Source organism: Sciurus carolinensis, chromosome 3 (assembly GCF_902686445.1).
Source record: "Sciurus carolinensis chromosome 3, mSciCar1.2, whole genome shotgun sequence".
Classification (NCBI taxonomy): Eukaryota; Metazoa; Chordata; class Mammalia; order Rodentia; family Sciuridae; genus Sciurus; species Sciurus carolinensis.
Genome location: NC_062215.1, coordinates 52839214 through 52853138, shown reverse-complemented (window position 1 = coordinate 52853138; position 13925 = coordinate 52839214). Strand labels below are relative to the sequence as shown.

The 13925-nt window shown below is 45.1% G+C and overlaps 1 protein-coding gene across 1 annotated transcript; it reads left to right on the top strand.

Annotated features, from left to right (window-relative positions):
* The first annotated feature begins 951 nt into the window (after positions 1-951).
* LOC124980537 (polyunsaturated fatty acid (12S)/(13S)-lipoxygenase, epidermal-type-like) lies at positions 952-7124 on the top strand. Its single transcript, XM_047546199.1, is given in 16 exon segments — positions 952-1086; positions 1495-1693; positions 1900-1981; positions 2051-2173; positions 2450-2514; positions 2517-2552; positions 2689-2849; positions 3774-3812; positions 3814-3918; positions 4011-4211; positions 5338-5424; positions 5612-5781; positions 5878-5999; positions 6461-6570; positions 6672-6839; positions 6945-7124. Coding segments are annotated over 16 exon segments (1983 nt in total).
* Positions 7125-13925: the final 6801 nt, after the last annotated feature.

Here is a 13925-nt window from a genome sequence, read left to right as displayed (position 1 = left end):
GCTCAAATAAAATGCTTTGGCCCTATAGAAAAGAATTCATTAATGACTCTACATTTAGGATGTCAGAGTTAAAACAACTACTTTGAGATTCCCACATTAGTCACCTATTTTGAATGACTATTTCAATATGTGGAGATGGAGCATTTATGCAAAAAGGCATGGATTCAAGGGGTTTTGCGCACTATAGTGCAGGAGGTCCAGGAAAGAGGCAAGCCCAGGGTAAGTGGCAGTGCTCAGGGCTGGGAGAATAGACAGGCAAAGATGGAATGGATAAGATGGGTACCTGGGCAGCACTTGCCAGGAGGAGAGAGAGGAGTGCAAAAGCCCCAGAGGTGGGGTGGGAAAGAATTAGTTCTGAAGGGAGCATGCCCATGGGCTCATTAAGGGTGCTCGGCCTGGGGTGCAGGACTCAGGAAACCCTGTTTCAAGATGGCCCAAGGGAAACTTCATGACTCAACCTGAAGGGAATTCCAAACTCCCCCTCCTGGCTCCTGAGTGGACAACAAACACACCGACTTCACCTGTCCAGCATTACCTGTCTTTGTCCTCAGCACAAAGCTCTGCATCTTTGCCAAGATGGCTTACTCACTTTCCACGGAAAAACACTCCCACACTTCTAGACATTCTATCCCTCTTATGTGCAGTCTATTACTTTCTCATTGATTTTCATACCAAAATAGGGCGGGGGTGACCCTAGTATTGTAGATGTCATCTTCTGCATGACTGGGCATGCTTGCCGAGTGATTGCCAAATGCTTCCCTTCTGGGGTAACTGGGAGAAACCTGGGTGCAGAGACCATATATAGTGAACCACAGTGGGAAAGGAACCTGTAGGTCAGAGGAGGGGCCCTTTCAACCCAGACAAAATAGGGGATTTGGTCTGGGTGTGGTGCCCTGGGGGCTGGGTCTCAGATTCCCCTTAAGGGCTGACTTTCTCCCAGATTCAAGCAAGATGGGCAAGTACATGATCCGCGTCGCCACCAGGGACTCGCTCTTGACGGGCTCCACCAACCTGGTGCAGCTGTGGCTAGTGGGCGAGCATCGGGAGGCGGACCTTGGGAAGCTGCTGCGGCCATTGCCGGGAAGGGTCAGTGCAGACCGCGACCGGCTGTGCAGAGACTTGGGACTCCGTGGGTGCCCCTGGGAGCCAAGGCCAGGAGGAGCAATCCGCAGGCTCTGGAGCCTTTAGGCCAGAAGCGAGGGGAAGCTGGGCCGGGGAATGAGATCGTGCGCGGGTGGGTTGCCTGATAGGAAAAAGGAAAGTGAGAAGAGAGAAAAAAACGAGTAGTATCTCTGCTTGGGTGGAAGGAGTAGGTAAGATGCGACTGGAGGCACTAGACTGGAGCCCCTGTTCATCCTCACTGCCGCCTGCTCAGGTCCCTCCCTGGGTATCCTCAGAAGGGCAAAAGGAGCCAAACTTCTTTGAAGACATACAGACTCCACTGACCTCGTTAAGGACACCGTACTTGCCTCTGAGGTATGTTCTGGACCACAGAAAACCGACTGGGAGATCGACGTTCTCTTACACCTGGGGCGCCTCCTGCTGGTGAAGCTGCGCAAGCACAAAGGCCTGTTGAATTCTGACTAGTTCTGCAAGTGGATCACGGTGCAGGACCCTGGGACCCAAGGTGAGGTCTGTTTCCCTTGCTGCAGCTGGATCCAGGACGATGGGATTCACTGTCTACCCGACACAGGTGAGGGCTATGGGGAAACGGGTGTGACTGGAGAAGCGAGGGTCGGGGTGGCGGTATTGTGATATCAAAGGGAAAGATGAGAGGGATGAAGAGGGGAGACGTGCAAGAGTGGGACTGAGGAAGAGGGCTGATGGAAAGGCCCTGCCATGGGGCTGGTTGTGAGGGGGGTCAGGGAGGGCGCCTGTCTTTGTGTCCCCCTCCTCCAGCCTGGTCCGTGAGTGATGACCCCCAGAATCTGTTTAAGAAATATCGGGAACAGGAACTGGAGGACAGAAGGAAGGTTTACCTGTGAGTCCCAGAAAGCTTCTGATCCTTACAACAGTTAGAAAATCCCCTTACTCCGTCTTCTTCCTCCAGGTGGGGCTCCTGGAAGGATGGATTAATCCTGCCAGTAGCAGGAAAGATGCAGTGGGACCTTCCCAGAAATGAGCGATTCCTAGAGGATAAGGATTTGGATTTCACCCTCTCTCTGACAAAAGAGTGAGTGCCTGGTCTGCGTGGTGACCCACACCTGTAATCCAACTACTCCGGAGGCTGAGGCAGGAGAATCACAAGCTTGAGGCCAGCCTCAGCAACTGAGCAAGACCCTGTCCCAAAAAATAAAAAGGTCTCTTGATATAACTCAGTGGTAGCGCACCAAGATGAATTCAATCCCCAGCATCTCAAAAGAGAGTGCTGGATTCAGGTTGGGCACTTCCTTTCCAGGTTGCAAGGTGAGATTTTTCTTGATCTTCTTGCTTGTCATTCTTTGCACAGGTTGAAGGACTTGGCCAGTAAGGGGATATTGGATCTTGCAAATTGTGTCCAAAGACTGGAAGATTACAAAAAATATTCCCACATGGAAAGACTGCCCTGGCTGGTCAGTTACCACAACCTGCTGAAACCTATTTATAGATTTCCAGCTCAGGGATTGAAAAAAGAGGGGTGAGAGAGGGTAGAAGACTGATGTCACTGCAATGAGGAGCTCACAGTATGTCCCCAACCGATGTCCTCAGTTCGGGTCTGTGATTCCTGGAAGGATGAGGACCTCTTTGGGTACCAGTTCCTCAATGGCACAAACCCCATGCTTCTGAGGCATTCTACAAGCCTCCCACCCCGGCTGGTGCTGCCTCCAGGGATGGAAGATTTGCAAACCCAACTGGACAAGGAGCATCAGGTGCTGTGCTCCCTCTGTTCACCTACCACCCCAGCCACCCCCTACCATTTTGCCTCCTGCTCCTCCCATCTCTTCCTCCCCTTATCTCCTTCACATACACCTCCATTATCTGTACCCTCTTTCATTGACACTTAGGGTTTCTCAACTTTGGCACCATTAACATTATAAGCCAGAGAATTCTTTGCTGTGGAGGACCACCTATGCATTGTTGGATTCTAGTAGCAACTAGTAGCAACCCTTGACTTTTACCTTCTAGAAGCCAAGTAGCATCCTCTACTCTGGTAGTTGGAACAACTGAAAGTGTCCCTAGACATTGCCAAATGTTCTGGGGGGAGGGGGACATCACTCCTGCTTCAAAATCATGATCTGTTTGATCTCCTCCTGTGTCTCCTTTCCTTTCTACTCTTCCACCTCCACCTTCCTGGCTTCCTTCTTCATTAGCTAGACCTCAGCCTCAGTCTCAAGAAGGAGCTCGAGCTTCTGGAGAGAAAAGCAAAAAGACTGACCAAAGCCTTGGAGAACTAGACTTATTTTTTTTTTCTTTTTGGGGATTGAACCCAGGGCCTTGTGCTTGCAAGGCAAGCACTCTACCAACTGAGCTATCTCTCCAACCCTAGACTTATTTTTTTAAAGAGGGGATAAAGGAAATATTTTGTGCTCCATTTGACTAAAGGCTGCAAACAGGGATGGTTGGGAGTGTGGCACATAGTGGAAAGCCAGTAACATCAATTCACAGGATTCAAAGTCTGATGAAAGACACTGGACATAAAAACTTTCATTCAGGGCTTTGGTTCTGGAGAAAGTGATTGGTGTTTAAAGTAAAAGACTAGATGGGTAGAGGAAGGATCCACCTTGGGAAATGAGAGAAGGGCAGGTCCAGAATGACTCCAATCCCTTTATCTGTCCTTGACCCTGACCCTACAGACTGGATCTCTGTTTGAAGTTGATTATTCCCTGCTGGATGGGGGTCAAGCCAAATGTCATTATTTTTAAGCAACAATATGTGGCAGCCCCTTCAGTTATGCTGAAGCTCCAGCCTGATGGAAGACTCTTACCGGTGGTTATCCAGGTAAGAGGACCCAAGTGTTTTTCTCCTAGACAGTGATTCATTTAGGGTCTTAGACACACAGTCCTTAGCTCCCATTCTCCCTCCTTCTCTAGCTCCAGCCACCTCGACATGGATGCCCTCCACCTCTGCTCTTCCTGCCCTCAGATCCTCCTAGGGCCTGGCTCCTAGCCAAGACATGGGTCCATAGCTCTGATTTCCAGTTATAGTCACACCTGCTAAGGGGACATCTGATGGCTGAGATTATTTCTGTGGCCACAAAGAGGAGCTTGCCCAGTCTGCATCCTATCTACAAGGTATCTCAGCATCTCTGTCATTCTGCATTCGATTTTTTAAAATTTATTTTTATTGTAAACAAATGGGATACATCTTGTTTCTCTGTACATGAAGTAGAGGCATACCATTTGTGTAATCATACATTTACATAGGGTAATAGTTTTTGATTCATTCTGTTATTTTTTTTCCTTCCCCCCACCCCTCCCACCACTCTTTCTGCATTCGATTTTTGTTCATAGTTCACAATCCAAGCCTTGGAGGCCCAGGGTCTAACCTTGTAGCATATAGATATGTAGATATCTATATATAAATATATATCTAAACAAATATATAAATGTATATCTACATATAGATATTTTATATCTGTCTATAGATAGATACATACATACATATAGCTATATTGAAAGCATGGATAATGGTGGATGTTAGGTGTGAATGAAGTTTGGGATGCAAATGATTGGAATGCTGTGTAATAGAACAAGGAAGTGAGAACACATAAACAAGGAAGTTATGTTACTTGGTGGAAAGAAGAAGCAAGGGCTCTGTTTCTATCATGCAAGGTTTCCAATCCCTGCAGCCATCCATTTGAAAATGTCAGAAGGACAATAGATATATGAGCCTGGAATTCCTGGAAAGAGTGAAGATGTAGAGTTTAGAGTTACTAGGCAACAAAGTATCTAAAGCCATTGTACTAGGGAACATTCTCTAGGGTTTGCAGCTGCAGCAGAACATTTGACCCAGGATATAATTCTAGGGGAATTCAACCTTTATAAACTGAGAGGAAGAAGTAGAGTGAGAAAAGGAGCAAAAGAAGGGTCAGCAATTGAGTAGGGGAAACAAAAAATGTGTGTCATGGCAGTCAAGAGAAAACAGGGTTTCAAGAGGGAGATAGGATTATCTGTTTCAAATGCTGTTGAGGGGTTAGCATGGTTAAAGAGAAGGGATATTTGGATTTGTCAACATGGAAGTCAGTGGTTAATACATGGACAAGTACTATCTCAGGGAGGCAGAGGTGCAAGAAACCTGATTTGTGTGAACTGAGAAGAAACTGTGAGGTGAGGAAGTAGAGACAACTCTTAACTCTTCAGAAGGCTTGGACACTGAGATCTCATTTGATTGTGTTCCATTTCTTTTCTCTACCATTAGCTCCTGATTCCCCACTTTCACTATACCATGGAGATCAACATCCTGGCTCGAAATAATCTTGTCTCTGAATATGGAATTTTTGATCTGGTATGGAAGGGAGGAGGGTTTAATGTTGGAAGAATCCCAAGGTTTATTTCCCTCTTTCGCTCCTCCCCCAAATTCTGCTTTCTCCACTGAAGTCCTCTCCCTAATCTGTCTCACACCTGCATAGTCTACTTGTCTTAATCTCCCTTGCTGTCTCACCTGGTGTAGCTAACTCTAGGTTTGTCCTCAGGTGCTGAGTACAGGTAGTGGAGGCCATGTGGACATTCTCTGGAGAGCCATAGCTTGTTTGACTTACCGTTCCTTCTGCCCTCCTCATGACCTGGCTGACCGTGGGCTGCTGGGTGTGAAATCATCTCTCTATGGCCAAGATGCCCTCAGGCTGTGGGATATCATCAGTAGGTGAGGGCGACACAGAGAGGGATAGAACCAGGGGGGCTGTAGGTACAGAAGGTCCTACATTGGCTGAGTCACAGCAACATTTTCCCTGGGGAACAGGTATGTGCAAGGGATGGTGAGACTCTTCTACAAGAGTGATGAAGCTGTGAAGCATGATTCAGAGCTGCAGGCCTGGTGCAGAGAGATCACTGAAACTGGACTCCAGGGGGCCCAGGATTGGGTAAGGCCTGAATCCTCCCCATTGACCTTGTGTCAACACCCAACCATCTATCCACAGTCCCCACCTCACATCATAAGACACCCTTCCTTGAGGACCCTGATAATTCCCTGGACTTTTCTGAAGTATCCAGGATTCTTAATGATCATTCCTGATTTCCCCAGCTCCTTTCCTTTAATATCCTCTCATACACTCTTCTCCCTTTTGTGCACTAAGTTTTCTCCAGAATCAGATACATGACTTCTCTTAGGTATTTTTCCTTATTTGCTTTTACCCTTCTGCCATAGCTCCAGGGTTCATCCCAGGTACATCACTTTTGAGTTCATGTTATATGAAAATCATAGAATTCAGAGGCCAGGCCCATAGGAAATTCTTCAATGTATCTCCAAATATCTTTCCCTCATGTCCAAATATATCTGCCTCATATCCTGGTCTCAAATCCTCTCATTCTCCTCATTTCACCCAGGTTTCCCCTCTCCTTGGATTTCCAGGCTCAACTCTGCCAGATTGTTACTATGTGTATCTTCACATGCACTGGTCAGCATGCTTCTGCCCACCTTGGGCAGTTAACCTGTGTGATCATCCCCCAAGGTCTCCTGGAATGTAGAAGATGGGGGGAAAGGAGTTAATATCTGGGCCATTAGCCTAGATTTCTGAGTGGCTCTCCTACCTGCAGCTAGACTGGTACTCCTGGATCCCTAATGGCCCATGTACCATGCGGAAACCTCCATCCATCTCCAAGGATGTGACAGAGATGGATATAGTGGACTCACTCCCTGATCTCCATCAGGCCCATATGCAGAAGACTTTCATCAAGTTCCTTGGCAGACGTCAGCCTGTCATGGTTAGAAACAGATGCCTTGGTTCTAGGGGAGGAGACCACATGAGGGAGGGGCAGTAGCCTTGGCTGACAGACCCAAGGAGCTGAGCCATCTTATTCTCCCCTCAGGTGGCCCTGGGGCAGCATAGGGAGAAATATTTCTCAGGCCCTGGACCTCAGGCTGTGCTGAAGCAATTCCAGGAGGAGCTGGCTGTCATGGACAGGGAAATTAAGGTCCGGAATGCAGGCCTGGACCTTCCCTATGAATACCTTCAACCCAGCATGGTGGAAAACAGTGTGACCATCTGAGAAGTCTTTCCCACTTCAGTCCCAAAGCTAACTGGCCCAACATACCCTCAAGTACTCCTGTTCTCCATGCCCATGTCCTCTGCTAAAGAGTTGCCCCAAAAGCCATGTAGTCAGGGTGCCCAAAGCTGCCCATTACACAATTTGGGGAATATACAATGATCATTCCCATTGTACATTGGAGCCTGAAACCTTCTGTAGTTGCCTACCTTAATGTCTATCAAGTTCCGTGCTTCCTTAACCTTTGTTCCCTCTTCTGCCCTTCTCTTTCCCAAAGGATCTGGTCTATATATAAATAAAAGATCCAATTAAATTATCAAGTTGATTATGTGTGGTAAGGGAAGGTAAGAGAAAATACCTTACTTTGTTTCTTGCCCTCTCATTCAATTTCCAAGGGATGAAAGAAAGGTGTTTTCCTGGAACAAAAATTTCTTCCAGCAATCAACACTTCCTTCTAGGGTTTCCATAAGCCTCCCTAAGCTAAATGACAAAAGTTCTGACTGACTGTGCCCCATGGGACTGAGGAATCTGGCTTGTAACAGTGGTGTTTAGCCTGAGGTTTCTGGTTTTTGGGTTTTTTTTTTTTTTTTTTTTTTTTTTTTTTTTTTAGCCTGAGGTTTCTGTAAGTTCTCAATCACATGTCCCGTGGGTCACCTGCAGTAACATTTTCTGTGTGACTTCCTCAACCCTGCATCCCTCTGCCATTGTCCCTTTTTCATGGCATCTCACCCTTCCTTTCAGCCCTTTCCCAGAACTCTTGACAAACCTTACCATTAATTTCATCCCTCTTCTCCCACAATTAAAAAATATAATCTAGCCCATAGTCCTGCACATTGAAGATAGATGGACAAATGAGGGAACAGTAGGCCAGCCACTATGATAGGAGTTTGAAATATATGGTCTCAGCTTATTGTCACAACATCCTTTCATAGAGGTTGGTATCATGATCTCCATCTAACAACTAGGACAATGAGGGTTGGAAAATTAATACAGAAATGACTTTTAACCAATATATAATGGGGTCAAATTCCAGTTGGTAGGAAAACCCAGAACTGTGGTCACAGCAATAGCAATAGTATAAAAATTTGATGATAAAAATTGAGGCCTGGTGCTGTAGTGCACACTTGTAATCCCAGCTTCTCAGGAGACTGAGGCAGGAAGATTTTAAGTTGGAGGCCAGCCAGAGAAGCTTAGCAAGACCTTGTCTCAAAATAAATAATAAGAAGGACTGGGGATATAACTCAGTGGTAGAGTGCTCCAGGGTTCAATTCCCAGAGCCAGTGAAAGTCTGGGACAGGGTCCAATGGAATGAAAAAGAAGGGACAAATAAATAGACTTTGACTCTTTTAAAGAATCTTGCACATTCAATTTATTTATACCCATATATACATATGTATACATGGATACACATATAATGAAATATATACAGTATAGTTAATAAGCTGGGAACAGATGTGTGATCCACCCAAACTCCCCGCTGGTGCCCCCAATATCCTAGTCTCAACATCACAAAATAAAGAGTTGATTTACCTTCATAACTTGGTGGATGATAAAGGAATTTTTGTATAGTCACAAAGATCATAGACTAAACCTTGACTTGCATGCCTACAGGTTTTGTTAGTTACATGGAATAATAAGAGTTAAGGACTATCAGAGGAGAGGAAGGAGTAATAAAGGAGAATCGAAGATCAAACTGAAAATTTCAGTGTGGGCATCACTGGCTAAAAATACAGATTGGAAGGCAATTTAAGTTGAGGTAATGGTGGAACTCTTCTTGAAAATACTTATCAGGTACTTGAACAGACCAAGTTGAAGAAGGAAAGGTGGTAAGGTCTGCAGTGTTAATCACTTGAGTTGAATTTACGAACTAGGGGAAAAACTAGATGAGTAGGCACCAAAGACAGCTTGGGATATACTCACAGTTAAGGATCTAAATGGGAAAAGTGAAGCTAGGAAATGAAAATGAACCTAATTTGGGAGGTAAGAAGAGAAGCAGGACAATGTAGGTCACAGAAGTCAAGGGAGAAGATTTTCAAGGATTAAAGGACAGCCAACTGTGTCTTCTCCCATCTCCAGTCATCATTCCATACCTCTCAGTGCTCTCTCCTAGCTCTTCCATTTCCTTCATGCATCACCTCTTTCCCATCTCCCTCTCCAGAATGTTCCAATCTTCTCCTCAGATCTTCTCAGCAGGTGTCCTCATCTCTTTTGCATAGCACAGTTGAGAAGTCCTTAGTCTGGTCTTCAATTTTTTTCACCCTTGTTTCCAGGAGATTCTGCTACAACTACTCTTACTGAGATAGTCTTCCCAGGCAACTGAGCACATTAGGGGCTGTGTTAGCTTCCTGTAGCTATGAAAATATAGAGAGATAAACAACTTAAAAGGATGAAAGATTTATTTAGGCTCACAGTTTTGGAGGTTGTGATCCACAGTCACTTGACCCCATCATTCTGGGCCTGTGGTGAGCTAGAACATCATGGTGGGTAACACATGGCAGAACAAAGTTGCTCACCTCATGGTCCCCAGGAGGGAAGGGCAGAAGAAGGACTTTTAGAACAAATCCCCTCCTCCCAAACCCATTAAATATGAATCCATTAATAGATTAATCCACTTATGAGGTCAGAACCCTCATCCAGTCACCTCCCAAAGGCCCCACCTCTGAACACTGCTGCACTAGGGACCAAGCCTTCAACACATGCGCCTTTGGGGAAAATTTAAAATCCCAACCATAAGAGGGACAAACCGGGGTTTTCAAGATGGCGGACTAGAGGGCGGCTGCATTTCATGTTGCTCCAGGACTCAGGATTCAAAAGAGGAGATAGTGACTTGGGACCAACTCAAAGCCACCGGGTGAGTCTCTCCCATTGGGGAGGTGTCCCAGATGGGGCGGTAGTCCCGGATCGCAGGGAACTTTGTGAACTAGAGTTGCCCGGCGAGACGCCCCTCCCCCCCGCTGGAGCGGTAAACACGGACCACTGGGAACTTTGCAGACTAAGCTGCTCAGCACAGTGCTTGGTTTCAGAGTAACCCGCCGAGCTTCAGCGGCTGCCCAGAGGAGGGGCTGCATAGGCAGGTGATTAGGTGCAGAACAGGGTTCCAGGTCCTAGGCGGCTTTTCGGTGGAAGAGCTGCAGAGACAAGCTGAGGGGCGGAGCGAAGGTTCCAGGACTGCGGGCAGATTCTCTGAGGAGAGGCAGCCTAAGGAGACTCATCTGCGAAGGGTGAGGCTCCCAGGCCCAGGAGGTAGGTCCAGGCCCCTGGGAACGTTGCCCGGGAAGGCTGCCCTACCCAGGTGGCAAGATACCCTTCTCCCCGCTGGAGCAGTGAACATGGACAGCTGGGAACTTTGCAGAGGAGGCCGCGCAGCACAACGCTTGGTTTCAGAGCAACCCGCCGGGGCTCCGGCGGCTGCCAGAGGAAGAGTTGGGCGGCGAGCTGTTTGGACTCAGAGCAACCTCCCGAACAACAGGGGGGGCTATCCTGAGGAGGTGGAGGTGCACAGTGAGTTGCTTGGTCTCCAAGCACCCACACAGAACACCGGGTGGCTGCCTGGAGGAAGAGGCAAGTGGGGGGTCACTGGGGCTCGGAGCATATGTACGAGGCTCCAGGTGGCTGTTCAGAGGAGGGGTCGCATAACCAGGCGATTAGGTGCAAAGCACGGTCCGGGGACCTAGGCACCTTTTGGTGTAAGAGCTACACAGAGACAAGCTGAGGGACGGAGCGAAGGTTCCAGGACTGCGGGCAGCTTCTCTGAGGAGGGGCAACCTAAGGAGACTCATCTGCAAAGGGTGAGGCTCCCAGGCCCAGGAGGTAGGTCCAGGCCCCTGGGAACGTTGCCTGGGAAGGCTGCCCTGCCCAGGCGTTAGTTGTGGACTGAGGGGAACCTCTAGGAGGGGAACTGACCAGCGAGACCTCCCCGCCGGGTGAGTCTTCCCCACCGGGTGAGGTTTTCCCACAAGGATGGTAAAACCAGAGACACAGGCCCAAACAGGCCTTGCCTCAGCCCACAGCCTAGTTCCCCTTCGGATGACCATTGGTCAACAAGTGGAGGCACCTCTGCCCACTAGCAGGGAATATACACCACCTGAAGACCACCACCCCTAGAGAGGCAGCTTCCTTGTGGAGCACCGCATTATCAACTTCCTCCAAGACTTCAGGCTACTGAAGGATAAGAGGGGATACACTAGCAATCTTCAGGGACATTATAAGTCAATAGAGGAAATCTGCAACATCTCAGCAGTCCACTGATACCTGAACGACATGAGAAAACAAGGGAAGAAAATGCCTCAAACAAATCTAGATGCTACATCAATAAAATCCAATGACAGCAAGGCAGAAAAAATGTCAGAAAGGGAGTTCAGAATGTACATAATTAACATGATAAGCAAACGATGAAATGAAAGAGCAAATGCAGGCATTGAATGATCGCACCAATCGACAGTTAAAAGAGCAAATACAGGAAGCAAAAGACCATTTCAATAAAGAGTTAGAGATATTGAAAAAAAACAAACAGAAATCCTTGAAATGAAGGAAACAATAAACCAAATTAAGAACTCCATAGAAAGCATAACCAATAGGATAGAACACCTGGAAGACAGAACCTCAGATATTGAAGACAAAATATTTAACCTCGAAAACAAAGTTGAACAAACAGAGAAAATGGTAAGAAATCATGAACAGAATCTCCAAGAACTATGGGATATCATGAAAAGGACAAATTTGAGAATTATTGGGATTGAGAAAGGCTTAGAGAAACAAACCAAAGGAATAAACAATCTATTCAATGAAATAATTTCAGAAAATTTCCCAAATCTGAAGAATGAAATGGAAAATCAAGTTCAAGAGGCTTATAAGACTCCAAATACATAAAATTACAACAGACCCACAACAAGGCACATAATAATGAAAATACCTAACATACAAAATAAAGACAGAATTTTAAAGGCTGTGAGAGAAAAGAACCAAATTACATTCAGGGGGAAACCAATACGGATATCAGCAGATTTTTCAATCCAGACCTTAAAAGCTAGAAGGGCCTGGAACAACATTTTTCAAGCCCTAAAAGAAAATGGATGCCAACCAAGAATCTTACACCCAGCAAAACTTACCTTCAGATATGACGATGAAATAAAATCCTTCCATGATAAACAAAAGCTAAAAGAATTTACAAAAAGAAAGCCAGCATTACAGAACATTCTCAGCAAAATATTCCATGAGGAAGAGATGAAAAACAAAGAAGCAAATCAGCAAAGGGAGGAGCTATCCTAAAGGAACTCTCAAATAAAGAGGAACCAAGTCGTGTCAAAAATAAACAAATAAATGAATAAAATGAGTCAAATGACCGGGAATACAAATCATATATCAATAATAACCCTGAATGTTAATGGCCTGAATTCATCAATCAAAAGATATAGACTGGCAGATTGGATTAAAAAGAAAGATCCAACAATATGTTGCCTGCAAGAGACTCACCTCATAGAAAGAGATACCCATAGACTAAAGGTGAAAGGATGGGGAAAAACATACCATGCACATGGACTCAGCAAAAAAGCTGGAGTATCCATCCTCATTTCAGATAATGTGGACTTCAAGCCAATGTTAGTCAGAAGGGATAAAGAAGGACATTTCATACTGCTTAAGGGAACCATAAATCAGCAAGACATAACAATCATAAATATCTATGCCCCAAACAGTGGCTCAACCATGTATGTCAAACAAATCCTTCTCAATCTCAGAAACCAAATAGACCATAATACAATAATACTAGGTGATTTTAACACGCCTCTCTCACCACTGGACAGATCTTCCAAACAAAAATTGAACAAAGAAACCATAGAACTCAATAACTCAATCAATAATTTAGACTTAACGGACATTTATAGAATATACCATCCAACGAAGAGTGAATACACTTTCTTCTCAGCAGCACATGGATCCTTCTCTAAAACAGACCATATATTATGCCACAAAGATAATGTTAGCAAATACAAGAAGATAGAGACACTTCCTTGTATTCTATCAGATCATAATGGATTGAAATTAGAAATAAATGAAAGAGTAAAAAACAGAAATTACTCCAACACCTGGAGATTAAACAATATGCTATTAAATGATAAATGGATAACAGAAGATATTAGGAAGGAAATTAAAAAGTTCTTAGAGGTAAATGAGAACAAAGAAACATCATATCAAAATCTCTGGGACACTATGAAAGCGGTACTCAGAGGAAAATTTATTTCATGGAGCACATTCAATAAAAGAAGTAAAACTCAGCAAATAAACGACCTAACACTACAGCTCAAAGCCCTAGAAAAAGAAGAACAGACCAACACCAAAAGTAGTAGAAGACAGGAAATAGTTAAACTCAGAGCTGAAATCAACGAAATTGAAACAAAAGAAGCAATACAAAAAATCGACAAAATAAATAGTTGGTTCTTCAAAAAAATAAACAAAATTGATAAACCTTTAGCCACACTAACAAAGAGAAGACGAGAGAAAACCCAAATCACTAAAATTCGGAATGAACAAGGAAATATCACAACAGACACGACTGAAATACAAAACATAATTAGAAGCTATTTTGAAAATCTATACTCCAACAAAATAGAAAATTTCAAAGACATCAACAGGTTTCTAGAGACATCATGAATTGCCTAAACTGAACGAGGAGGACATACACAATTTAAATAGACCAATTTCAAGTAATGAAATAGAAGAAGTCATCAAAAGCCTACCAACAAAGAAAAGTCCAGGACCAGATGGGTTCTCAGCCGAGTTCTACAAAACCTTTAAAGAAGAGCTCAT